This window comes from Gobius niger (genome assembly GCF_951799975.1).
Source record: "Gobius niger genome assembly, chromosome: 15".
Taxonomy (NCBI): domain Eukaryota; kingdom Metazoa; phylum Chordata; class Actinopteri; order Gobiiformes; family Gobiidae; genus Gobius; species Gobius niger.
The window spans coordinates 19536565-19560014 of NC_136866.1; the positions used below are offsets into that span (position 1 = coordinate 19536565).

Genomic DNA, 23450 nt, shown 5'->3' on the forward strand with positions numbered 1-23450 from the left:
TTATAGGTGGTATAGGAGGTATCCAAAAGATGCATAAAAATAGTAAAAAAGTGGAGCCACGTTTCCGCCAGTTGCTCCTCAGACAGCGAGCTCCGAGCCTGCAGGTGTTTACTTTAAAGCCTCTTGTAAAAAGCCTGTGCGCTCAGCTGTGTGCGCCTCTGTGTCCCTGTGCCCCGCTGCAGCTCAGTGCAGGAACAAGGAGCTGGAAACAGTGGAGCACAAAGCAGATGTCTGGAAGGACCGGCCAAAAGTCCTCTTTCAGTTCGCCTCAAATCGATGTCGTGTTGACGTCACAAAAGAATACAGTGCAATACGTGGGTCGCTCAGTATGTGTGGCATAAATACAGCCTGGGCGTCTGCGCTAGTCTAGCTCTAATCAATAGAGTCAGTTTGCCTCCCTAAATTAACAATGTAAAGGCAGCATTTGGAAAAGAAAACAAACCCGTGTGCTGATGTGAGAATAGATATAGATTTATCGTGAGTAAGTGCTTTATTTACCATTGTACAGTGGAATCTTCTGGGCCCCATTGACTTCCATGATAAACATCTGCTGTCGCCGATAAGAGTCATATATTTCATAACATCAGCAGAAAACCAAGAGTCAGATTGGACATATTTGCTGTATTTTTTTCAGTTCTTGTTCCTATTGTCAGCAGATGAATTTAAAGCATTTTCTCATTAGAATATGATGGGACCATGGCAGAACCTGGGGACCTTTTTTTCCACAAAACTTCAGATTTTAAATCTCAGTACAATACAGGAAAAACATTCTTATTCATATCTCTGTGATGTCAGCATTTCATTTGGAAGAAAATGTGTTCTTTTTTGACATTTTTTCTGCATTTTGTGGTTCTCCAGTTTGTTCGCATTATAGGCAGATGTATTTTCAGCTCATTTTGAAGCTGTGGCTCAGGGGGGATTATATGATTCAGATGATTTGTTTGCCTTTGTGTGTTTCATGAAAGTAGTTACACTGACTTACGCACATTTGGTGTCTGAGTTATGTTTTGTGCTCAGTGATGTCAGTATGGGCTCACCAAAGCAGCTTCTTATGGCACAATCTTTTTTTTTTCGTTTTCCACCTGATTTGTGATTAAGCTAAACAGTAATACATTGATGGTTTAAGGTGAGTGGTTAATGTTGAGATGGTTAACTAGTCTCCTCCCTTAACAACTCAGTCTCACTCCACATGAGGTTTTTGTTCAACACTGGCCACAACATCTCCACTTTAGTAACTCCTACAGACTCCACACTTTACAGGCTTGGACTTTTAATACCTAATTCCGGCCCAATTTATTGAGCTTTGAACTGGAGCAAACCATTTTTTTCACTTATATATATAGATTATTTACTTGTTTACACATTTATATCTCCCCTGTTCACCAGCAGTGTCTGGCTTTAATAAAAACCCGCTCCAAACCCGTGCGAGTGAGCAGGGGGGGGGGAGTGGGAGTCAGAGCCGTCCTCGCGGTGAGCGTTGGCCCAGAGATGTAAGAGCAGAAGGAGGTCATGTTTGTAAAGTTTTCCCTCCGGGGCCGTCACTCGGGGCCTGAGGTGAAACAGCTGTGCCGCTCGCAGCTCACAGCAGGCGCAGGCTATTTTCAGACCACGGAGACTAATAATAGAAGCCAGTATTTCCACCAGCAGCAGCAAAAGGATAGGAGAGGTCAGGAGAGGTCAGGAGAGGTCAGGCGGCGGGCGGTTTGTGCCGGTCCAAAGCACAGGTACAGTCGACGAAGAGGTGAAACCACTGGGGAAGAAGAAGAAACACCAGCTTTAGATGTTTCACTTGATTCTAATTTTGAATTGGGTTAATTATGGCCTTTGTAATCTATGAATCGCAGTATCATTTATTTTGAGCTTGTATTTATTTTTTCCTGATATATTATCAATGCTTCTTTGTCTTTTCCTACATTTGAACTTATTTTGGTGGAGCTGTGAGGCCTGTGTGACCAGTCCAAACACTTCAATATAGCTGTTTATTTATTTTGGAGAATGATCTTTTTAAATACGTCGGCTTATAGTGATAGTCTGTAAGTTTGCAAAGTGAGGAGAGATACTTAACATCAAACTGCAAGACCAACTGGTTGATTGTGCACATTTTATAAAATGTGTGATACATTTTGTCTTCCAGACGATGTCTATAAACAAGTCTGACTGTAAAATAGTTTTTGGCTTCACGCCGTGTTCATCCCTGAGAAACATCTGCAGGAAAAGAGAGACTGAAAAAGCCTCTGTGCCGCTAAAGTAAAGTATGATTCATTTTGATTACTATTTTGAATTGCATTAAACCTTAAGTCCCGGCCCTAGTTCTTAGATATGTTTAGACCAATGGTTCTCAACCTTTTGGAGACGGAACCCCTCTATAACAGTTAAAGGGGTTTGTGACCCCTGCTCGGGTCGTACCGTGAGAAATAGGAACATAAGCCTACATAATTCATAAAAAAACAAATGGCTAAAATGAAATTCATTAAACTATGAACAAATAATGGCACTCTGGTAAAATAGCAAATATTCATTCATTTATTCAATCTTTATTAAGGACACAAGTGAGAACACATTTTACAATAGAATATTAGAGATTACATGCTAATGAAAATATGGCTATTTTGTCTAAATCAGGGGTCTGCAACCTTCAACATCCAAAGAGCCATTTTGGACCATTTCAAACCAAACGAAAGTCTCAAAGAGCCACAATAGTTTTAACATTGAAGCAACCCAACTGAATAATAGTATTGTTGTTCTGTTTAGAAATATACAAGAAAATTCCCAATAATTATAAAAAGTATTAATCATGTTTTGTTTTTAATGATAAAATGCCACATCCAGCATTCTGTTGCATTTTAGATGAAATATATTTTGCTGCTTGCATTGATCTACAAAACTCTAACACTGTAAACAACACCTTAATGTACCCATAGAACACCCCCCCCCCCCCCCCATTTTTTTTAAAATCGATAATACCATTGATAGTTTCTCTTATTGATGCGGTTCTTTATCATTTCGCTTATCAATTCATTAAAAAATAGGCTATAAATTAGGCTATAATATGAGAGAAGACAAGAAATTACCTATTTTGACATAAACTTCCTCAAAGTATTTTTATAAAGCTAATGTAGAATGGTTGTTAAAATAACGGGATTTAAAGCTATTTCAGTGGGGCAGACACTCACTATGAACGAGGGTCGAAGGATATTCTCAGCCCTTCAGCGTCATAGTTTCTGAATGATAGGAGCGAGCGCGCAAAAGCACATGTTTCAGCACGTGCGCTTTGTTTTGGTTCTTAATAACGTAGCAGCTAAGCGCATATAAAGAGGACAGATTCAGACGGGCTTTTTACAAAGTGTACCACGGATCCTAAAACAGCGCAGACGTTTGGGACGGTGCGAGTGGTGCGTGTATCTTCAGCGGCTCCGCGCCTGCAGGTTTATCGTATAAAGAAGCTGCGGCGCAAAGCGGATCAATAAGAGGCGTCGTTAATGAAGGAGTCACGCGGTTCTGATGGATTACTCATCAGAACCGGTTCTCCTTGTAAAGGAGATATACTCGGTGCTGCTCCATTGGGACAAAAGAGCCACTACAAGGAGGCCGAAGAGCCGCATGCGGCTCCGGAGCCGCGGGTTGCCGACCCCTGGTCTAAATGATCTGGTGACCCCCCAAATTTGTCTCACGACCCCAGGTTGAGAACCACTGGTTTAGACCATAGACTATGGAAAAGTATGGACGTATCGTCACTGTTAGCCGCTGAAGCCTAATAGGAATTGGGGACAGGCTATGGAAGTTTCTCTCTGCGATCATGTCCTATTTCTTTTCCCTTTGGCTATTTTTATTTTTTCCCTAATCTATGTATCAGAGCTGGCAGTAAAAACCCAGCCAAACTAGTCCATCACTATTCTATGATCTATGGTTAGACTTGTCCTTGTTACACGTAAGAGTAAAGCTGACACAAAATATCAGTAAGTAGCCGTAGTCATAGTTTCGGGTCATGTCTCCCTTTGTAATATTTCGTAAGATGTTTCAGCCACACATTTTGACCTTTGGCGTCTTCATTGACTTGCTTCATCCACCGCTTTCGTTGTCCACCTTTAAATCTCTTTCCTTTTGGTTTCATTCTTTCATAACCTTTTGGATCCTTCAATCCTCCACATGACCAATCCTTCTCCAATACTTTCCTCTTCTCTCTGGATTTTGAAGCATTTGCATTTCTGCCTTTGTTCTTCACAGTTACACATGAGCCTTTACTGGGACACAAAGCTTCACCTCACTGTCTTTCTTCATGGGGGAGGATCGAGTGAAAACATTGTTCTAATAATACTGTCCGAAAATACACCAACTGTAAAACTGTATCTGGTTTACCATATGATTTAGAACCTAAAGGTCTGATCTCACCATTTAGCCTCAATGACAGAGTGCAGCACATGGACACACAACGACGCCCGTGCTAATGCTACAGCTCAGGCGATAAATCGAGGACAATGGAGTCGAAGGCTTGTATCAGCAGAAATCACAGAGCGCTGGTGTTGAGAGAAACGGACACTCCTCTGTCATTTTGAACCATAACTTTGTAATCTCAGCTTTTGTGTTTACTCTGGAGTGTGTTGTTTAGAAGATACTAGAAGATACTTTTCAGGCTGAACTGTTTGACTCGTGGTGCAGCAGCGATACTGAACTTCTGAAAACACGTGAAGAGTTGAGAGTCTGAGTTTACTTCCATGAAGTCGCTGCCTTAGGACATAACAATGTAGGATCACATCAACGTGGGCCTGACCATTCTCCACAGTCAGTCACAGGGTTATGCAAGTACATCTTATTTAATCACTTTATGTTTAGGTTGGGTACATTTTTTTTCAATACCTATACCAATAGATTTGTCATCTGGAACCAGAAAACTGAACAGGACTGCTTTCCAGTGTATTCTATAAAAGATATAGGCCGGATCTTTCACCCGGTGCAAGCACAGTGCTGCTCCAAACATGATGTTAGACGGCGTCATCTTGCTGTTGTGCTATCTGACTGAGCCACTGGCGAGAGTTATAAAAAGATAAGTTTACACCTTCATGTTCTTCTTTTAGCATGACGGGCTTTTATAAGCTCTATCAGGCCAAACCTGAGTTAAAACACTGTCTGTATGCGCCACATTATATCATTCACACCATGAACAAAGCCATAAGACAAAAGACTCCAATGGGACGAGTGATCAAAGATCTCACCAGTTCTAAAACATAGCCCACAACAAACATTTTTCAAAGAACTACAAGACAAAATCAGACTCTCCGTCTCAACCAGACCTGCCCCCGAGTCCTGTCCTGTCTTTGAAGTTAAACAACCCGATCAATGAGCAACACAGGATAGCTTTCACGCAAATGACTCGGCTCCCACTACCTAAAAAATGAAACAGTTAGATGGTCAAGGATACCTCTGGACCGAAGAACTTGTCCAAGCGGTCTGGACATCTAGAGTGAGATCCATGTAATCTCTAAAAAACATTTGTGTGACCGACTGAATATTGAGTTCAGCTCCCCGGCTGACCTGTCCTGTACCTCTGATGAAAACTTTGTACTGCAGACAAATCCTAAAACTGTGTTGCTACTCTGGACTGATACATTTCTGGACGCATCTACAGTTATTATTAGGACTTTGCCCCTCTATTGTTGTCTTTACGTTTTGTATATTTGAAACTAGAGAGAAAGACATGTACAGCTTGTCCCGCTGTGGTGCCGGTCTGCACTCAGCCGTAATTCTGTCTGGTTGTTCTACAAAACATCCCATTGGCCTCAGGAGTCTCAGTGAGCTCCTACTAAATGCAAAAAGTGATACTATAGTCTGCCTTTAGAAACACAAGATCGGGCCCTTTTTCATTCAAATTTGTATCATTTATTTGAACTGAAACAACCAAGTCACTTCCTTTGATGCTGTCCCTTTACACAGCACACGGATCGTGAAGGCCTTACACCAAACACCTGGCTGTCCCGACTCTGTCCATTACCCAGCCGGTCACTGCGGTGCGGTGACATTAAGGAGTGAGGCACTGGGAGTCTGACCGTCCACCTGTGCACACCTCGCTCAGACAGAGGTAAACCTGATCCGGCGGCTGTCCTCGTGCCTCCGTTCACTCTTTCATTCAGAGAGGTTTAGTGAAAAGAGCCATTGAGCAGAGCTGACCCCGGTGACCTCTGAGAGAGAGAGAGAGGGGCAGGTAGCACCTCAGACACATTCCAGGAAGGAAGGACCGTGTATTTGTCTATAGCAATCCGCGGTGCTTCTGTGGCCAAGTTTACTGTCATTTCATGTTTTCCTTGTACAGAGTAAGGCCTTTCATGCATCAAAATGGTCCAAATTGCCAGTATTCTCTTTGTTAGAATCTAAATAATGGAGTCAGGTTTAAATGTATGTTTTTTTTGGTTGAAATATGAGCTGCAAAGATTGTTTTGATTCTTGTTTCGTGTTGAATGAGCTATTTATAAGCGAATCTGTTTTTTGTTTTTTTTACATTAAAACTAAAACATTAAGGGACAAAACTAGCTAAAAACCTCAACATTATTGTACGTGCACACAGAAGTTTGTCGGCATCATTTCTGAATTGCATTTCAGGTTTGATCCTCATTCTTCTACCAACAAACTGCATTACAGACTTCACATTCTTCGTCCCATCCCTGTCTGACCTCGCGCCTGTTCTAGCCCCATTGTCTGCTTTTGCCTTCCTCTCTCCTCTTCACTCGTCCTGCCCGTTTTTTTCCAAACTGGTTTAAAGTGGCAACAAAAAGAGAGGAGCTCATTCTGCTTTCTGATTGGATCATTGTCCTGAGACACAGATATTTATGAAAGTCACAATGAACTTCTGCAACAAAAATGTGTTTTCATGTCATTTTTGCACTTTTCGAGTGTGAACCAGAAAACAATTCATCCATTTCAATAATTGATTAGTTTTTGATTAAGCAATTAAGCACCATAATACACTATATATTCTGTATAATATGAGTAGAATGAGAATGATGCTGGGAGCTCTGTTGTCTGTCCAAGTTGACGGGTTCAGAAGCCCCTTATGAGAGACCAACAGGCCCGGTTAGAACCATGAGACCTTTCTTCCGTTGTCCCACCACCTGCAGGAGGAGCCATAAGGGCTGGTGCTATGTGATTTGGCTGCCCCCACGAAACTGAAAAGTGGAAGAAAATGGATGGATGGATGGATGGATGGATGGATGGATGGATGGATGGATGGATGGATGGATGGATGGATGGATGGATGGATGGATGGATGGATTGGTTGAGATGGATAGACACACCATAAAAAAAACACAATACAGCAATTAATACAAATAAAATGCTAAAACTCGGGCTTAAAACTTCATCTGTGTCCTGCCCTTTCCCTTGTTGCAGGGTCCCGATTGTTATGAGTAAAACCAATTGATTAAAACAGGTTGAGCCCTGCACTAGGGCTGGATACTGTTACACAATACCAGTCTGGTATCGAGAAATAGGTTTAAGTTCTACTGGTATTGAAAAAATGAAAGCAGGTACTTTCTACCTAAAATCTTCTACCTTTTGATACTGTTGGTCCAAGGACAAGATTAAAGGAAATAACATTTTTGCATAGGAGATGAGCCTGATATTGTAAATCTGCAGATCTTCCACACATTATTGTTCAGTTTTCTGGTTCTCAACAGCAAATATTTTAGCATAGGTATCGGGAAGAAAGTATTGTTAAAGAACTGGTATCAGAGAAAAAAAACTTTAATGTCATCTTCATGTTTTAATGACAGTCCGGCCTTCGCAGGAAACAACCTGCCAGTGTTTCAATGTGGTGATTGCACCAAGTGGAAACAGACGATGTGCAATATCCCTAAATAAAAGTGCCAAACAGTCCCGGTGCACCAGCAGCTTCACAGAGACGTGTGGTAATGGCACAGCGAGCGCTCTGAGCTCATGTGTGGGATTTGGAGGAGTGAGGACAGACTGTGATGATTCAGCTCGGGGCTCGGACATCCTTGTTGACCCAGTGCACGGGAGGCGAGATAATCAGGCGTTTGTGCTGACGGGACAGCGGGGAGGGAGGACAGATAAAGACATGACGATATACTGTACACACGGTAGCGTCAACATGTTTTACCAGTTTATTTAAGTGATGAATCTGTTGGTGGTTTACCCTGTGGATGACTTTTCTCCTGGAGCAGTCATTCTGGAAAATACAGTAAAAGAAGCAGTTTGTGAATCTTATGACATTAGCAACACTCCACTGGGCTTTACACCTATAGGTCCTATTTTAATTGTCAAAATTGGACCAAAATATTGCAACCCCTTTTTGTCCAATTTAACATTTTGGGTTGCAATAAAGTAAAATATAATATAAATATAAATATATATTTATTTGGAAATCAATCACTTAAAAGCAGTATTTGTAAGTGGAAATGTGGTGTTCCAAAATTTCCTGAAGGCAGGAAAAAAAACTACAAAAAGAGAAGAAAAGTCAGGTTTGGACCTTTAGCCTCTTAACCTCTTAACCCCCACCTGAACCGAGCACATTTTTCTCCAGTTTGGCATTACCCAAATCTAAAAAAAATGACAAAAAAACGCACTAAAACGCCACAAAGCAACATAAGAGCAACAAAAATGTAACAAAAATGCAGTAAAAAAGTAAAAACTGAGATAAAAAAGAACGTGAAAAAGTGATGACAACACAACAACACAAGGAAAAAGATTTGTTTAGGTCAGTTTTGTAGGCCTTAGCTTTCAAATGAGGCGTTACACTGGCCTATGGGCTGTAATCTCCAGTCGAAAAGCGTTTTGATTTGGGTAAAGCTGAACTGGAGAAGATACATTTGGTCAAAGCGGGTGGTGAGAGGTTAACTATAGGCCATCCTCATACTCACTGGTGGTCAGCCCTAAACACAAACCAGACACACGGAGAACATGCAAACTTAGGTTTAAAGAGATAAGATGCAAGTTGGTCATTTTTATTCTCACTACTGCCACCTCAGGTCTTATGTGTAACTGCAGCGTCTATATTAAGCTCGTGCATGACGGCAATTTGGCAACTTTTTGAGTGACGAAGTAGGATTTTAGAGGCAGTTGTGGTGAACAGGTCTGAGCTCATTCTACACATTATGGCTGGAACATGTAGGGGGAGGGAAAAATAATTATTGTAACATTTTTTAAACTCCGTATAGTCCCTTTAACTGTAAGGCCTTAAGGTTTTTGGCAAAATACAGAAAGAAAATCGAACTGTGTTTATAGACACTGCTTCTGTTGCGTGTGCATTCACAGACAAAAGTCCATCTTGAAAACCTGAGGTGTGCCGCTAAACATTCACCAAAATAGAAAAATGATAGTTTTACGACTGTAGCCTGAGGGAGGAGGGGCTTGTTGAAGGAGGAAGAATGATCAGTGTTGCATTTCCAAAGTGTAAGATGGTGATCAAGACGAGAAAATGAAACCCTGCCAGTGAGCAGCTTTTGTATATTCTTTGGAGTTTATTTACAAGCAGCTACAGCTGATTCTCCAGGAACGTCGAGGTACTTTGGGGTCATTAATATTTGAAAGTGATTGTTTAGACTCCATGTTGTCATCACAGCTATTTCTGACCGCATGAAGGCCAACTGCTTCATGTTGGGTCCCGGGGGGTTTGTAGCAGTCCAAACAGCCGGCGTGTGTTTATAACCAGTGCCTGCAGATCAGGGCGCCGTGTTGGGGCACGGAGGGAGATGAGGAGCTCAGTTTTCATCTCAGAGGATTAAAAAAAGAGCCTTGCTTGTGTCGTTTTGTCTCTATTGAGCCGGACATTTCCAGGAAGTAGCTCCAACATCGCGCTGTTTTCCCCACGCTTTTCTTTGGTATCTACGTATCTAGCAAGAAAGGCTGTGGCTGAGACGACGCTGTAATCCAAATATGGTCATTTCCTTTGTGGGAGACAGCAGCAGCTAAAGACAGGAGAAATATACACAGGGCGCATGTGCAGACAAAGAGACTCTTTACAAACATCTTCACTTTAGTAGCTCCTGCAGACTCCACACTTTACAGTCTTAGACACAACATAAAAATTCTAAAGTTAATTTTTATAGATTTTTTTTTTCACTCATGATCAGCTTATTCAAAAACTAAACAACATCCTAAATCCCTCTGAAAAACTCTTGACTAATATGTCAATAAAACCAGCTCTATCTCTTATTTTGGTCATTTGTATATGAAAACATAAAATGATTTCCCTCATATTCATGTCAGCAATCCACCAACAGTTTCACATTGATAACACATTGTTTGATTGTGAAAAGAGTGAAGTCCAGACAAGTCCAGAACATGCTTTAGCATTAAAAATGATCCAAAACATGGTGGCACTATAAACTATAAACTACAAAGTATAAACTATAAACTATACCCTATAAACCGCAGGAGAGTGATCTAACCTCCACTCCACTCGTGTTTGGAGTAGAGGGAGAAATACGGCCTGGACACCTTGAGCCGGTGCCCTGTTCACCTCCACAGCCAGGCCTGCAGGAATGTCTTCAGAGTCAGAGGCGCTGTCTGGGGCTCACAGGTGGGGGGGGGGGTTTGAGGGGGGGCACGTGCCTGGAGAAACACATACTGCAGCGTGTGGGGTAAGTACACCACAGAAATCAAGCAACCCACTAATGTTGGTTGTTTGGGAGGCAGTGATGGGATTTTTGGTGGCGCAGGGGCAAGAAGGTCTCGGGTTCTCCCCGTGTAGGTTTCCTCCGGGTACTCCGGTTTCCCCTACCACTAAAAACATGTACAATAGGCCAGGATGAATGATGTGTGTGAGTGAGTGTATGGTGGTGGTCAGAGGGACTGTGTGCAGTCGTGACAGCGCTTCTGTCAGTCTCCCCCAGGGGAAACTGAAGCTACAAACCTAGTTTACCACCACCGAGTGTGGAGTGAATGTACGATCGTCTCATGTAAAGCGCTTTGTGACCCTGTCTGTGAAAGGCGCTATATAAATAAAGATCTTCTTCTTCTTCAGCTCTTTTTGGTGAACCTGTTTATTTGGGAGCCGTTCTTTTGGCTCCAAAATGCCTCTTTTTTTTCTTTTTTTTTACAGTTTAAACTTCATACAAATTTGACAGAGATTTTGATTCATGGTTTGTTAAATGAGCCATTCTATTGCTCCCTGCACCAAACAACTATGATCAGGCAAGAGATGAAAAAGAACAGAAGAATAGATTATTTTTCATTGCTATAATAATGTGATAATGGCTTATAGTGGTATAGTAGTAGTGTTGTCTTCAACAATCAAAGTTGTTTTTTTAAAAGGTGGTGGAACCAATGCTTATGATTGTAACACACACTCTTTTAAAGCTGGTGTGTATTATTTACAGTCAAAATCCTCAGTGTTTCCCCCAGTCCCTCTGCCTGGGTCAGCTCTTGCTCTGCCTGGGTCAGCTCTTGCTCTGCCAGGGTCAGCTCTTGCTCTGCCTGGGTCAGCTCCTGCTCTGCCTGGGTCAGCTCTTGCTCTGCCAGGGTCAGCTCCTGCTCTGCCTGGGTCAGCTCCTGCTCTGCCTGGGTCAGCTCCTGCTCTGCCAGGGTCAGCTCTTGCTCTGCCTGGGTCAGCTCCTGCTCCTCGCTCTGGGAGAGGGCTTCAGACTCCAGACTTCACTTCTCCTGCTTCCACTGAGAGGTTTTGAAGTCAGTGACTCTAACATGGGTTCATCAGTCCTTCACTGAGACTGCAGTGATATTTAATATAGTCTCTTGGTTATTACTGACTGTCCAAAACAAAGCTAAACTTGGCAGTGAAATCAGAGGCCTGTCATTGTAATACGCACATATAGAATGATTTATGCTCATGGTTTCCCTCATGCAGCCTCGGCCTCCTGTCATTGGCTGGTCGTTTAGTGCTTGGTTTTGGTCAGTGATGTATAGTTGTATTTTTACTTTGTGGTAGAGTAGTGAGTTGTGCAAAATAGTGTTGTAATAACAGCTAAGCAAATCGTCACAGCAACGTAAAAAATAATGATAATAGGAATGTTTTAGTATTATGCAGATGGACTTTTGGAGCTTCGTACCATGTTTTAGTGTTCTCTCATCAAAGTCAGACCTGGAGCTGTGTTTCAACCCTCTTGCACATCTTTGAGTAACCTTTGAATCTTCACCAGTGGCTGTTCTTAGCACCGTGGCGACAGCTCCACAAAAAGGTTCCTCGTATGGATCCAGGAAATGCTTTCTTTACCTCCCATATCTTATCTAATCCTGTCATCGCGGATATTTGGTTTTACCTGTTTTAGATTAATCTTGCATTTTCTAACCAACGAAGTGTAAGACAAAGACATCAAATACCTGTAAAAAGCATAATACCCATGCTTCAAAGCTGAATACTTTTATAATATACGGTATTTATTCAGGTTTTGGGCTTAGAGCACCCTCTGCTGGCAACAGAGTAGAGATGCGCAGGCCGGCTTTTTTTCTGACCCGCACCAACCCGACCCGCTGTAATTTAAACCCGACCCACTCGACCCAAAGAAAAGCCTCTCAGTTTGCAGACCCGACCCACACTCATGAAAAAACTGCTGCATGAGTCACGCTGCATGTGGCTGTCACTCAAACGGGAGCGCGTCACGTGACCGCGAGTTTACAGGAGAATTAGCACTTGATGCTTTGTTTTGCTCCTGCGCTGCTGAGGAACCTTTGAAATCGCTTATGGACTTATCAGGAAACAAGGAGCAGAAACTATCATGAGGCTTTACTTCCACCACGTCATGGACGAGTCTTTCTGTCAAACTAAACTGAGTTTGGACTGAAGTAGGAGCTTACCTGACGCTACGCCCAGCTCACATTCAATCCGGTTAAGGTCCGGTACGGCATCCGCGAACTTAGAAAGTCATTAAAACCAATGTTGCACACTCACACTGCTCCGCGAAGTCAGGGTCCGGCTACCGAGGCCATCCGCCGGCAACGGAAAGAATCTGCACTGGATCAGGACCGAACCCGGACTGTAGTTAATGTGAGCCTGGGGTGAGAAGCTGCTCTCCTCAGGTTAGTAAGATGCTGTGTCTTTGATTTTAGTTTTACCTTGCTTCTTGTTGATGCATTACTTTCATCAATTTCATTATTGTGTGCTTGGACCAAATGCAAAGAAATGTGATCAGTCCAGAGTATCGTCCATACGTCCATAAGTCTTGTAGTGGCCAAAATGTACCACCTGGCCTATAGGTGTCACTACTGGGTTAAGGGTGTGACCTCTGCCTATTTAAAAGGTGCAATCAGGCTGTGATGTGTTGCACCTGTGAGGAGAAACAGTCTTTTGATCGTGTTACAAGAGGAAATAAAGGACATTTTGCTGGACATATTCCGAGTGTTGGGCTCATTCAGGAAGGAAACACGCGTCCGAAACTTCTACCAAACTGGTGCATCCTAGTGGCTTTGTGGCACAGGGCCACTGGCTTCTACATAAGTCAAAAGACTTCTCTGTTTGATGGGAAGAAGTTGAGTCTCCTGTGGATCTTCCTGTTGCTAAAGGAAAAGCGGCAGGCAGCTGTGTGGTGACTCTGGATAAAGAAGAGAGGAACGGGAGCAACAGCAAAAGGCCAGTGCTTGGTAGGCTTGTCTTGCACGGACAGTTCCTCCAACTTTGGACATCATTGGACATGCTCATCTCATTAAGACGAGTATGATTCAACTGTGGTTAACTATTTTGTAAAAGTACTCTACAAGATCAGCTTTATGTGAATGAGATGAGTTAGTGCTTAAAAACAATGTCTTCACACAAAAGACTGAGCTCATCTATTCATGCAGCTCGCTTGGAAGTTAAAGCCGAAATAGCAGCACTTTTGGTTCGGAAAGCTGCATTAAAGCAAAAGCATGAACTGGAAGAGAAAATGGCAGTTCTTGGGAGGAAAAGGGAACAACTTGAGTTTGAAATCAAAATGGCTGATGTTAACATTAAACTTGCTTCACTGAAGTCTACCAGGCGACATAAGACTGTCTCCAAGGAAGTGAGCATAAAAGAAAGGGAAATTAAACAGATTCTACTAAAAGATACTAAAGCAGAAACCCCATATTGCCATGAAGTTGTTCCACTGCTGCCTCCCCCAGAGACTACCTCTCCTGCCACACCTAGTGACAATACAGGGGCCGGTGCTGATGAGGGCCTCCCAGCCTCTGTCAAGGACACTACTCCAGGCATTTTTGATCAGCTCTTCAATGTTCCTACTCCATCTCAGGAACAAGATGACATCTCCATCTCCAACGGCAAGCATAATCCCTCTAAAATTGTGGATTCCTCTGATGTGGCTTACAGCAAAGGTATAGGGCCAAGTGCTGTGGAAACCCTATTGGGAAAGGGTTTGCGAAGCCCTCTGAGGAAAGGTCAGGGCAGCACAGGCCTCCCTGATGTTGGTTCGAATGTGGATAGAGGGAGCATGTTGAAGAGATGTGAGTTTACTGTTGTTTTGCTGGATTTGGACCTGGAGTTGAGAGGATCTTGCATTCTTGTAATGCCTACTTGCCCATGGTTTTCAAGACTTTCTAAAGAAGCTGAAAATCGTTTCCACCTTAAACGACCAAAGGCATACAAGCGGAAACGATGGAAGTCAGAAATTCAGGACATTAAATATATTGCTTATTTGTGACTCATTTATGAAATGCAAATTAAGTAAAACAAAAATGTATTGAAGGTTTTGTGCATGTGAAATATCATGTAATTTTGTTTTATTGTAAGCTAAAGCATTTAGAGAAAAGCAAAAAAAACATTAATGTCCTTACAGACACTGTACATTCTAGCCACTGTGAATATACTGTACATGTAATTGTTCTGGCTCATGCAGAGCCAATTAAGGGGCCGGTGTGTAGTGGCCAAAATGTACCACCTGGCCTATAGGTGTCACTACTGGGTTAAGGGTGTGACCTCTGCCTATTTAAAAGGTGCAATCAGGCTGTGATGTGTTGCACCTGTGAGGAGAAACAGTCTTTTGATCGTGTTACAAGAGGAAATAAAGGACATTTTGCTGGACATATTCCGAGTGTTGGGCTCATTCAGGAAGGAAACACGCGTCCGAAACTTCTACCAAACTGGTGCATCCTAGTGGCTTTGTGGCACAGGGCCACTGGCTTCTACAAGTCTAATTAATAGAAAAGTCCAGTGATCCTTTGTAAGGGGGAGATTCACATTCTTCACTCACAGCTGCCATCTTTAAGAAAGTCTCTTGGTATCAGTTAATATCAGATATCGGCAGATACTCAAACCCCCAGTATCGGTATCGGAAGAAAAAAAGCTGTGTCGGTGCATGTCTAGTATTTAGCTAAGATCGTGCTAACAAACTAAAAAAAAAGACACATTTAAGGACTTTCCAAAAATCGATATATACTCAAAAAGCAAAACACTGTTTGTCCTTTGAGTCCATTCATCTTCCCCTGATCATTTCAGTGCTTAAATTGCCTTCACTGTGAGCATTGCATTGCTCCAGGTTTTTCCCTCCCATAAATGTACGTTGTTGTTAAGGTCCTACATGGGGCTTTGCATATAGGTAAGCAGTTATAACACTGGGGAGGACCACCTTGTGATCTCAGCAGGTTGGGGCCAGTGTTTTGAGCCTTTGAGAGGAGACAGACTGAGATTACTTACTTATCTAAATGTCCCCTTTATTCGTACACTAGCATGTCTAAAACCGCTCTCTACTGGACCTTTGAAGAGTTGGAATTTGGTTCACACGTGTGGCCAATTACAGCCAATCAGAGGCCGTTTTTGCCGGTGCGGAGCTTCTGAGGTGAGGAGGTCCAGGTTTCCCCAGGTTCAGACCAGCTTGTGTTGATTCAGCTCGTGCCAGCGCCGCCACCGCCGCCGAGCAATCACCGGGTCGAATTCTGAGGTTTTTAAAGGGTTTGGCCGTCAGATCGGTGAGGTCAGCCGCCGCTGAGGGGTCACACCTGACCTACACTGGTCCAGGCTTGAAATGGTGCAGTTACGGGTCATGGACACATTTCATTGTATGGTTGTTGATGTAGGTACTGTGAGAATCTCCTCTTATTATAACTCGGTTCATTTGTGGCTGTTCATGTGGTGATGGCATTAGATGTTGTGGGACAGTTTGGGATATTGGGGTTTAGGCTTGGTTTAGTCCTGCATAAGGTTAAGGTAAACTTGAGTGTCCCTGTAGAGCAGTCGTTGTAAGCGGACAGCATGAAGGCAAATAAAGGCGTCACTTAAAGACTTTTCACCCCAGTTATGCTCATGAGCCGCTTGAGAACAATCGCAACTGCAATGTTTGTAGAAGAAACTGAGAAACATGAACCTTTTAGGCTTTCTTCTTCTTCTTCTTCTTCTTCTTCTTCTTCTTCTTCTTCTTCTTCTTCTTCTTCTTCTTCTTCTTCTTCTTCTTCTTCTTCTTCTTCTTCTTCCTCCTTCCTCTTCTGCTCCCTCTTCTTCTTCCTCCTTTCTCTTCTTCTCCCTCTTCTTCTTCCTCCTTTCTCTTCTTCTCCCTCTTCTTCTTCCTCCTTTCTTCTTCCTCTTCATGTCTCCTTCCTCTTCTTCCTCTTGTTTTTCCTCCTTTCTCTTCTTCTTTCTCCTCTTGTACTTCCTCTCCCTCTTCTTCTTCCTCCTTTCTTCTTCTTCTTCTTCTTCCACTTCTTCTTCTTCCTCCTTTCTTCTTCCTCTTCATGTCTCCTTCTTCCTCTTGTGTTTCCTCTTTTCTCTTCTTCTTCTTCCTCCTCTTCTTCTTCCTCTCCCTCTTCCTCTTCCTCCTTTCTTCTTCTACCTCCTTCCTCTTCTTCTCCCTCTTCTTCTTCCTCCTTTCTTTTCTTCTCCCTCTTCTTCTTCCTCCTTTCTTCTTCCTCTTCATGTCTCCTTCTTCCTCTTCTTCCTCTTGTTTTTCCTCCTTTCTCTTCGTCTTCTTCTTCTTCCTCCTCTTCTTCCTCCTCTTCTTCTTCCTCTCCCTCTTCTTCTTCCTCCTTTCTTCTTCTTCCTCCTTCCTCTTCTTCTTCCTCCATTCTTCTTCTTCCTCATCTTCTTCCTCTTCTTTCTCTTGCTGTCTTCTTCTTCCTCTTTCCTCTTCTTCTTCTGCCTCTTTTTCCTCCTTTCTCTTCTTCTTGTTGCTCTTCCTCCTCTTCTTCTTCTTCTTCCTCCTTCCTCTTCTCCCTCTTGTTCTTCCCTCCTTTCTCTTCTTCTTCTTCTTCTTCCTCTTCTTCCTCTCTTTCCTCCTCTCTCTTCTTCTTCTTTACTATGCTTGCCTCTCCTAACGCCTGAACCAGCAACGTGCAACCTGGAATGTACCGCACTGCTGCTTTACTAGAGAAATTAGAAGAAAGCTGTGTTTCGCCCTCTGAGTTTGGTCGTGTCTTATGTTTCGTACGAGTAATCTCCTTCCTTCTCTGCCATTGAACCACTCTTATCTCCGAAGGCTAAAACGCCGAAACTTTAGAATCCCACTCTCGCCGGGCCCCTCGTCCTTTCCTCTTTTCCACAGCCTTCTCGAACAGACGCTCCACTCTCCAAACGGCTCCAGCTAATGCCACGCAGGAATGATCAAATTATGACTTCTGCGTCCAAACGGGGCTTTCGTTTATCCAAACCACCAGATCCAGTGTGGTCACGACATCCCTGCACTGTGGGACAGACTTACTGTATTTATAACAATAAGTCACTTTCAAACGCGCGCAAAAATAACATCAAAATAATGTCTGGAGTTTTATTGGATTGGCTAAATGAGAGGGGGGGGGTAATGATAGGTTTGCCATAATCCGATCTAAACTTTGGCGAGCATTTCCTATTTCTAATTACTATACATGTTCTGGCCGCATGTACTGGCACATAAAGACACTTTACTACAAGAAATAAGGTCCGGTCGTAGTGAAGGCAGTTTGTGCGTCGAAATAATGAGAATAAGCCCAGTGCAGGAGTGCGAACGGTAAGAAAGGACATAGAAGTCAGAGTCAACAATAGGAGCCAGCTAATGAAAACCGCAGATGACTGACATGAATACATGAATATGAAATTACCACAAGTTCCCTTTCATTTACTGTTTTTACATATAAAAATGACATTTCGTGTGTAAAAAGTGTCTGATGATGGATGCAACTGTTTTTTTTTGTTTTTTTAAACATGTTTTATGCATGGCTTTGTTTTTTTGATATATTACAGTTTTCTGAATTCCTTTAACCCATAGAAAACCTGATCAGATTATTTCATCCTTTTTCTGACGGTTTCACACATTTGCACTTTCAGTAGATTCACAGTGTTTGGTTAATACAAAAGTAGAGATGATAATAACACAGGACTACGTACTGTTCAGGACGATTATTATTCTTGAGAGGGAAAAAAGACATGGCAGTGCAAAGTTCTCAGTCCTAGTGCAGGTGATAAAGTGACTCTGATACAGAGCTTAAAGGAATAGGCCACTGTTTTTACATACTGAGATATGTTCTTACCTTAGCTTTGACGAGTTCTTTAGGACCTGTCTGGTCTTCCCCCGTGCCTTCAGTCACGTAAACACAGCGCAGACGGCGTTAGCATTTAGCCTCTCCCTCTCTCCACTATAGCTCCAAAACAGGTCAAGAAGCTACCAAGCTCTTCCACGTTTTCCCTTTTTTAAATATATTTAATATTTAAATATGGTTACGTGAAGTGTTACACTACAAAGTATAATTACACAAAATTAAACAATGTGGATTTTCTAAGCGGATAAATGGGGGAACTATATTGTAAGGCGTAATAATACCAGGAGTAGTTCGAAATCCGCACAGTAATCTTCACTTTACTGTGCGGATGCCAAACTACTCCTGTAATTATACTTTGTAGTGTAACACTTCACGTAACCATATTTAAATAGGGAAAACGTGGAAGAGCTTGGTAGCTTCTATCTTGACCTGTTTTGGAGCTATAGTGGAGAGGGGGAGAGGCTAAATGCTAACGCCGTCTGCGCTGTGTTTACGTGATTGAAGGCACGGGGGAAGACCAGACAGGTCCTAAAGAACTCGTCAAAGCTAAGGTAAGAACATATCTCAGTATGTAAAAACGGTGGCCTAGTCCTTTAATGCTCGTGGTTTTACATTTTGGAACGACTGAAGACAGCAGCATGTTTGTTTGTTTGTTGTTGTTGTTTTTTTTTAGCTTTTTACTGTTGTGTAATAGGCCATAGTGTTAAAACAAGAGAGGTGTTGGTTTGCAGACATCTCTGTCAGTGGCACCACAGAGTTAGACCAACGCACAGCCAGTGGAGCGTGGCCCGGAGTCCCCCCAAAAACCACATGTGAGCTGACAGGAATGCTTGACCCCAGTGCATTGTGGGAGAGGCGGCAGACTCCCTGACTCGCTCGACGAAGGAAAGAGAGAGAGCCCGTCTGATTGGTCTGATCATTCAAACAGCAACATCAGATTGTTTGTCAAATAATGAAAGTATTTGATTTGGGCAGCATGGTAGCACAGCGGTTAGCGCTTGTGCTACACAGCTAGAAGGTCCCGGGTTCGATTCCCTCCTGGACGGGGCCTTTCTGTGTGGAGTTTGCATGTTCTCCCAGTGTCTGTGTAAGCTTTCTCCGTGTACTTCTCCTACCACTAAAAACATGTACAATAGGTGAATCCTCCAGCCAGGTGTTTCTGACCACCAGCAAGTCTGTCTGTCTGTCTAGAAAAGATGGATGGAGAGTTTGAAGAGAGTAAAAAGACAGAGGGGAGGAAAGAAGGATATGGGAGGGGGGTAGTCGGAAGAGGGGGCAGAAGGAAACAGTTTGGGGAATAAAAGTTGTGCAGAAGTGTGTGATTCAGCGTCACAGTCTGAGTCACTGGCAGGTCACTGTGAGTAAGGTTTTCCCAGAAGCCCCCAACAGGACCAGGAAGTGGAGGGTTCGGAGTTCCGTAAGCAGAACCTGACACTGTCCGGTCAGTAAACAACTTGCATTCTCCGTAAGAGTTATGCACCGTCACACACTCTCATCAACACAAGGAAGACAGTTTAGCCACAGATCTTCCGTCCTTTGGTAAAACGCACTTATTGGAATCGAGTGGTTGGCAGCCACATCTCCGCCCCAAGGCAGCCGTGGCTCGTAAGTAGCTCATCACAGTCAAAGTGTGACTGAGGAAAGGATGGATACTGTAATAGAAAGAGCTTTGAAAGTATTGTATGGATGGAAATAAAGCATATCTGTCTTGTGTTTGTGTTTCAGTGCCCAAGAAGCTACTGCAGGAGGAGTCCCGCCCCCCGGAGTATGCCCCGCCCCCCAGCGCCCATGACCCCAACATAGTGGGAGACAGCGCCCCCCCGGAGGGCAGCTCGGTCAGGACAGGTGAGGACGTGCTCTTTATTCTTCATTTATTTAGGTTATAATTTTCACTTGCTTTTGTTATTATTTAAAGCAGAATTAAGTAATTTTTGCCCCTTGAGGCCACAAGTGCCACTGCAGGTGTCGTGGCATGTTTTTTTATTTTCCCCATTCATTGTCTGTGAGAGTAAATACTGAGCTGAGAAAGGCAAAGGGAGAGCGGGATATTGTACATTGTGCCACAACCCAATTCAAACTTGGCTGTAAATACTGCTAAAGTGGCCATAGTTAGCTTTGCTCGTTAGCCTGTTTCTTCTGATTGTAATAAACCAAATAACAATGTTATTTATTAAAATGTTCATCAACCAACCGAAAGCTGAAGACAGAATACAGTCAGGACTTACCTATACCATGTCATAAACCTAAGAAATGCGATCCAAAAGTGATTTTGAGGGAGATGTTTTCCATTAGTGTGTACTGGGACTGCCGGGTCGGAGGCAAGGAAATTTACAAGCGTGGTTTTCTGTCCAGAGTTACCATGGGGAGATGAAAGACCCCCCGATCATCCCATTAACACTTGTATTACCCCCGCTATCACTCAGCGCTGTGATAGAGTTTATTCTTCTGTATTTTAAGCACACGCAGCAAGTGCATTTATCGTGCATTTACCGAGACTAAACATTTTATCATCGTATTAATATTGGTTCATATTGGTATTAGTAATTATCGCGGCAGGCCTACCTCCAACCACCAACCACTCACTCACACAGGGAGACACACTCTCATTCATTCTGGCTTGTTGTACATGTTTTTAGTGGTAAGGGAAACCGGAGTACCTGTAGGAAACATGCAAACTCCACTGAGTGTTTGGAGATCGACCTTCTACTGTCTGTGAAGCACAAGCACTAACCACTGCACCACCGTGAAACACATTTATTTGGTTTCTTATATGTTCATTTCAATTAATTGATGTACATTTTTAAGAATTTCCCTTGTGCTTAGCGACATTGGTTGTTCAATGCTTGAAAGGGAGCACAATAATTGGAAACATCCCTCTCTTTCTCAGAAACGTCCTCCTCTGTGTCTGTAACTTCATTTCCCCCTCTCGCAGCCTTATTTTATCTCCGTGCCTGTTTCCTGTCCGTTTCATCTGCCCCGCTCAGAGCTGGGGCAAACAGGGGCTGCTTTTACCCCTGCACAGACCTCCCAGGCTGCACACTGCCTCCCCCCGTACACCCCTAACACACCCCATTTTCAAATTCACTTTAAATCCAACTCTTTCCATATGCACGCTGGCTGAACCCCGGCTCCAGGGTTGGGATTTCTCGCTCAAACTGCTTTCCAAGAGTGCATTTGTTATTAACCATAACCATGATCATGGTAGTGGCAGACCACGACCATGCTGATATGGTCTGATAGTGACAGACCACGACCAGGCTGATATGGTCTGACAGTGGCAGACCACGACCAGGCTGATATGGTCTGACGGTGGCAGACCACGACCATGCTGATATGGTCCAGTTTGTGCAGATAATGGCACAATATGGACGGTTTCTGCCAGACAAACACATCAGATTAAGAGAACAGATGCTACAAAGCAGCATACAGGTATTTGAAGCTGCTGGTGCCTCTGGAGTCTCCCGAACATCAAGGTGTAGGACCCTCCAGAGGCTGCAGTTGTGCAAAAACCTTCTATCCGGGCCTCCCCTAAACGGTTAATTGAAGCTGATGAACAGAAACGACTGCAGTGGCTCAGAAATACATGAAGACTCATTTTCAAACAGTCTTGTTCACTGATGAGGCCGTGTAACCCTGGATGGTCAAATCAATGGAGTAGTGGATGGTTGGTGAATGACCACAATGTCCCAACAAGGCTGTGACGTCAGTAAGGAGGTGGCAGAGTCATGTTTTGGGCCAGAATGGTGAGAGAGCTGGTCGGCCCCATATATATAAAATATGTGGAGTTTCTGACTGACCACTGTCTTCTATGCTACAAAATGAAGAGCCGTGCTTACCCTAGCAAAATCCTCTTCATGCATGACAACGCACCATGATGTGGACCCCATCCTCCCCTAATCTCAACCCTATTGAGAACCTTTGGAGCCTCAACAAAAAAAACTTCTATGAGGGTGGGAGGCAGTTTTCATCCAAACGGCAGCTCTGGGAGGCTATTCTAACATCCTGCAAAGAAATCCAAGCAGAAACTGTCCAAAAACTCACAAGTTTACTGGATTTAAGAATTTTGAAGCTGCTATCACACAAGGGCTCCTATGGTAAAATATAACTTGACCTGTTAATATTTTTTTGATTGAAAGAGCTTTTGATTTCAGTAAATATGACCTCCTAATCCTACAAATTCAACAAATGACCATTTTCAGTTAATTACAAGCTTTAAAATGTATTGAAACGATGAGTTGCATAATAATTTGGTAGTAGTAGATTTTTGAAAAAAATACTGTTATCACTAGGAATTTTTTTCCACCACATTTAAATGATCCTCTACCAGTTAAAGATTTGAAAATTATGCTGACTCTCATTTGAGTTGACAATTTAGAAAATCTTAGAAAAATGTCATTTGCATAATAATTTGGAACGCAGTATAAATGGGGTCTTTGCTTTGCTCATGGAGCAACCGTTTGGTAAAATGACTTCCTGCATAAAAGCGCTCTCTGAATCACAAGCTGCCAAGCTTTTTAATAAAAAATAATGTGCTTTATATTTACCTCAAAAACCTGCTGAAAAGTTTTTACATTTATATTATTATAATGATACAAGCATACAGCGATGAGGAGCAGAGGCCCCGCCCTCAACTCGCTCCACGATGACGTGATAATTCCATGACCCAGCCCGACCCACGTTGTTTGTCACTAGCGGTGACAATAGTTTGCAAGTTTCCCTGTTTACCAGCAGTGTGACACCTTAAACAATGAAAATTGCATTAGTAATTCATCATGAACAACATAACGTGTCGAAGCTGAAAACATTTGTTTTCCTTATGTCGGCCTTTTGAGACGCCTCTCAGACAGTCTTTGGAGCAGAGCATTGACTTGACAGTGGCGGGTACTAATAGCTTCATCTGTGAATGCATGAGAACTTTAGAGAGGACTGGGACAGGATGACACTTTAAAGGAATAGGCCACCGTTTTTACATACTGAAATATGTTCTTACCTTAGCTTTGACGAGTTCTATAGGACCTGTCTGATCTTCCCCCGTGCCTTCAGTCACGTAAACAAAGCGCAGACGGCGTTAGCAT

The 23450-nt window shown here is 43.0% G+C and overlaps 1 protein-coding gene across 2 annotated transcripts in view; it reads left to right on the forward strand.

Annotated features, from left to right (window-relative positions):
• eva1aa (eva-1 homolog A, regulator of programmed cell death a) overlaps positions 1–23450 on the forward strand; it is a 125059-nt gene that overhangs the window by 95609 nt on the left and 6000 nt on the right. For both annotated transcript variants that reach the window (XM_079572764.1, XM_079572765.1), the window contains one exon: positions 20101–20220. In XM_079572764.1, coding sequence (XP_079428890.1) covers positions 20101–20220 — 120 coding nt within the window. The remainder of the gene's footprint in view (positions 1–20100; positions 20221–23450) is intronic.